The sequence below is a fragment of the Onychostruthus taczanowskii genome, unplaced genomic scaffold, assembly GCF_017590055.1.
Source record: "Onychostruthus taczanowskii isolate IOZ18803 unplaced genomic scaffold, ASM1759005v1 scaffold37, whole genome shotgun sequence".
Lineage (NCBI taxonomy): Eukaryota > Metazoa > Chordata > Aves > Passeriformes > Passeridae > Onychostruthus > Onychostruthus taczanowskii.
Window position 1 is genome coordinate 9,258,519 of NW_024501126.1, and position 4,068 is coordinate 9,262,586.

At 52.5% G+C, this 4,068-nt stretch overlaps 1 protein-coding gene across 1 annotated transcript in view; it reads right to left on the reverse strand.

Moving 5' to 3' along the window:
• The window catches only part of MYO10 (myosin X), a 162,719-nt gene extending 160,595 nt beyond the window's left edge, over positions 1-2,124 (reverse strand). The window contains exon 1 of the mRNA XM_041411761.1: positions 1,808-2,124. Within this exon, the coding sequence (XP_041267695.1) occupies positions 1,808-1,828 (21 nt within the window). The 5' untranslated portion in view covers positions 1,829-2,124. The remainder of the gene's footprint in view (positions 1-1,807) is intronic.
• Between the last annotated feature and the right edge of the window lie 1,944 nt (positions 2,125-4,068).

The following is a 4,068-nucleotide window of genomic DNA, read 5'->3' on the forward strand; positions in this document are numbered from 1 at the left end:
ATTTTCCATTTATATATGCTCCACTCCAGAGTGAGGGAAGGAAAATGTTTATACTTGTGGGTGGGACTTTGGATGCAGATTAAAGTCAAGGTGCTATATTTACTGATCTTTTAAAGTAATATCTGCATGTTGAAAGGGAGTCAAAGTTCTTAAGAAAGATCAAAGTCCACATGAAGCAACCACAGATTAACATAAATATATGCTGAAATGCTAACACAGACTGGCAAAATTTACTTGTATTTTCCCTGGAGCAAGTAATTTTGCCTAATAGGGGACTCAAAACCATGAAAACTCTTCTTCACCTTTATGTAGGGCACACTGCAGTACTTTGTGTTGGGGCAAATGACTCTTCAAAATAATTTTGCAAGGCTAGGTTAATACTACCATATTGCTCATGGCTTACAAGCTTTTGAAAGGTGAGGGCTACATCCTCTAAAGAAAAAAAAAAAGGCAGTATTACTATTTAACTCAGACTTCATCAAAGCTAATCCTGCATTTCTTCCTTCTTATTGCAGTTGACAGAACTTTTGTTGTCTGACAAATGAAAAGCCAACAAGCAATAAAGTGTACGACCTTCTTTTATTTGACTAATTACTATTTCGGTAAACACATCACCTATTTTTCCTGTGGAAGCATCAACAGCAGCACCAATAACATGAGGGATGTTGTTTCATGAGGGCAAAGGACAGTTTTGCAGATTAATCACAACCCTGTTAAACAGATGCTTGGCCTGTATTTACAACCCTGACAGTGCAACTGCTTTGGCAAGAGGTGCAATTAAAGCAAGTGTGCAGGCAGTCACCAGAAGTCACAACCCACTCACGGGCTTTGCCAGCAAACTACAGGCACAACAGCAAAGACACTGATCCTGCACACTTTATGGTCATAAGGCTGTGTCTACACCAGGCAGGATAAACTGATCGAGTAGAATACTGTTGTACAAAATTCAGCTAGCTTGGACCAGAAGAGGACCCAGGTTCTGAGTTTTATCAAATAACCTGAGTCAGTAGCAAAGCACCTTTAATTTGATTCCCTCATTCGGCATACTGAAGTTGTCAAGAACCTCAAGACCACGGTAAAGCTCAAACGACTTTCAGGAATTCAGCCTCCTGCCTTTGCATTTTCTATGAAAGATTTCGTCTGTACTTAATAACACACACTCAATAAACAAACCTTTAAAAAAGGGTGCCCAACAGCAGCCCTGACTCTGAAACCTTCATCGTTTGAAGCCTCTCGTGCCCGTGCACGGCGGACAAGGCGCGCTCCCCGCCTTTCACACAGGGAACCCCCGAGGAGGGAGGGACTCCCCATTCCCACCTAGGCACGGTTTCAGGGCTGCCCCGCCGCAGGCAGCAGGGAGCGGGGCAGGGTCCGCACCGGCGCCCCCGCTGCCCGCGTCCCGCGGGGTCCCCGCCGCGGGGGAGGTGCCACCGGTGGCCGCGGGGCTGGGGGGCAGCGCGGCAGCACCGGAGCCTCCATCCCCCGCCGCTCTAATGAGCCCAGCTAGCGCCGGGAGCCCGCCCGGCTGCGGACAGCCTGCGGCAGCACCGCTGCAGCTCGGCGGCTCCGAGTTCCGCCCCGGCCACAGCCACAGAGGCCGGGAATTTGGGGGGCACAGCTCCCTCCCCCCTCTCCGCCAGCCTCCTGCTCCCCGGGCGCTGCTCCTGTGAGCACCCCGCAAACAGAACTACTCGAGGGAGCGAACACTTTCCGTGAGCCTCCCGCCGCTTTGCTGCCAGTATCCTGCCCGACAAAAGCGACCGCACGTTGGAGAAGGAGGAGGAGGATCCCACCGGCCCGCGCTCACCTCCGCCAAGAAGTTGTCCATGGTGGCCCCTCGGCCCGCCCGCGGGTGCGCAGCGCCGGGCACCAGCCGCGCACCATGTGCCGCCCTCGTCCGGCCCGGCCCGGCTCGGCTCGGTTCGTCCCACCGAGCCGCCTCAGCCGCCGCGCCGCTCCATCGCACCCCAGCGCCGGCACCAGCCCGCAGCCTTTGTCCGCCCGCCCCCTCAGCGCCGCTCGGCCGGGCGGTCCCGGCAGCGCATAGCCGCCGCGGGGAGCCGGCAGCGGGGGTGACGCGGAGGAGGAGGACAAGGAAAGCTCTCGCCGCCGCACGCTCCTGCCCGGGGCCGCCCCCGTCCCGTCCAGGCGGGGCAGGAGCAGAGGCGGAGCCGGGGCCGCGCCGCTCCCTGCGCCGCGCTCAGCCGCGCCCCCGCCCCGCCCCGCCCTGGCCGGAGTGCGGGCAGCGCCCCCCGCGCTCCTCCCGCTGTCCCGTCCCGTCCCGTCCCGCTGCAGTCCCCGGTACGTCGACCCCGGGGTCCTGGGGACGCGTGCCCGGCTGCTCGGAGCGCGGAAACCCGCGCTGGAATGCGGAGTGAAAGGAGCGCGGGGGCTGGAAGGGGAGCGGAGGCTCGCCCCGGTCTGGGGGCGGCACCGCTCCCGTGCCCGACAGCGCACAGCAGTGCAAAGCTCCGCCGTCCGCAGAGAGGTGCTGCCGGAGGTGGTTAAAGAATACGTACCTGCAGGGCTCTGCTGCGGACAGGCAGCCCTTAGGCAAATGTGTAGCAAACTTGTGTAGGAGATTTCCTCAGCCTTATCCGCGTTCCTTTGCTAAACACATCTTGCAGCAGCCACTCGCTGAGACATCGCTGCAAATGAAAATAGCCCCTCTTTGTATAGTTTTCTAGCCCTTTACATTTCTGAAAAGCACATTTAAAGTGGTCAAGTTTTGGAGACATATCTTGTTAATAATTTTGTGCTGACCCTGTAGTGGCTAACAGCCCAAGAAACACAGCAAAGGAGAATTAAATCTTGCGAATACTGGCCTATTTCTTTCACACTGCAGAAAGAAATGTACCAAAAAATAAGTCACAGCCATAAAAAGAGCAAATACAGTATTCTGCTTTTATGTCAAAGGCAGAACCCTAATAATGGTTTGGGAACTTAAGCATGTGAGCAGAGATATGGGAGACCAACCCTTGATATTAGAAATAATCATGAGTCTGCAACTGCCATTTTTTAAGATGTCATGGCCAACACATAGAGCACAAGCGCCACAAAAAAAAAAAAAAAAAAAAAAAACCCCCAAAAAAAAAAAAAAAAAAAAAAAACCCCCAAAAAAAAAAAAAAAAAAAAAAAACCAAAAAAAAAAAACCCCAACACCCTAAAAAATCCCAAACCCACAAGTTTAAGATTAGATACACAACACAAGGAAAAACTTTCTAGTTTCACTTTTGTGTCAAAAAACCACTTTTATCTGAATAAGGAGGAGAGCAGGTAAAAGATGTCTAGCTTTGAGATAGGTCATGTCCAAAATGGGGTTGTGCTGGTCTTGGAGATTCGCACAGTGACATCCATGAAGAAAACGGATGTGCTGTCAAGGTTAGCACTGGGAAAAACCAACAGAAGAGGAACTTTCTGCCAAACAAGTACCTGTTAGAGCCTACATGGGGGCTGTGGCTGCCTGTCCCATCACACAGAAACAAGGTGGGGGGAAGTTTTCAGGCAGAGAGCAACTGCCTTGGACATGGCCAGCTCCTAGAGACCAGCAGCTCTCCTCACCCTCCCATGGCCAGTGACAGTGGCTTGCAGCAGAAAAAGCAGAAACACTTCCCAGCTTGCTTGTAGCACAGCACAGAGTCCCTTGGGCAGCATCCCTGTTGCAGCTTGCCAAGCCCATCTGGGAGATATCCTGCTGGACACCCTGCAGCACTGGGGGCTGCTGGGGGATCACTCCTCTTGTCACCCCCCTAACATCTACTTCGAGGTAAACAGGTTGTACCTTCCTGCAGTTGCTCTGCAAGTCAAGATTTGCAAAGGATTTAAACTGAATTCACCTGTCTACACGGTATCAGCTCACACAGAAATTAGCCTAAATCATTATTTTGCTGTAGATTCTAAGGCATAAATTCCACTGTGGGAGCTCTGTAACTCTATGCCAAACTACTGCACTTCCAAAGTTACTCCAGGGAAACAGGGTTTTTTTTTCACACAATCACTCTGCCAGAAAGCTTCCCCTCTCATACAAGCCCTAGTTTGGCAAGGGCTGAGTCAGATTGGAGGTATTTA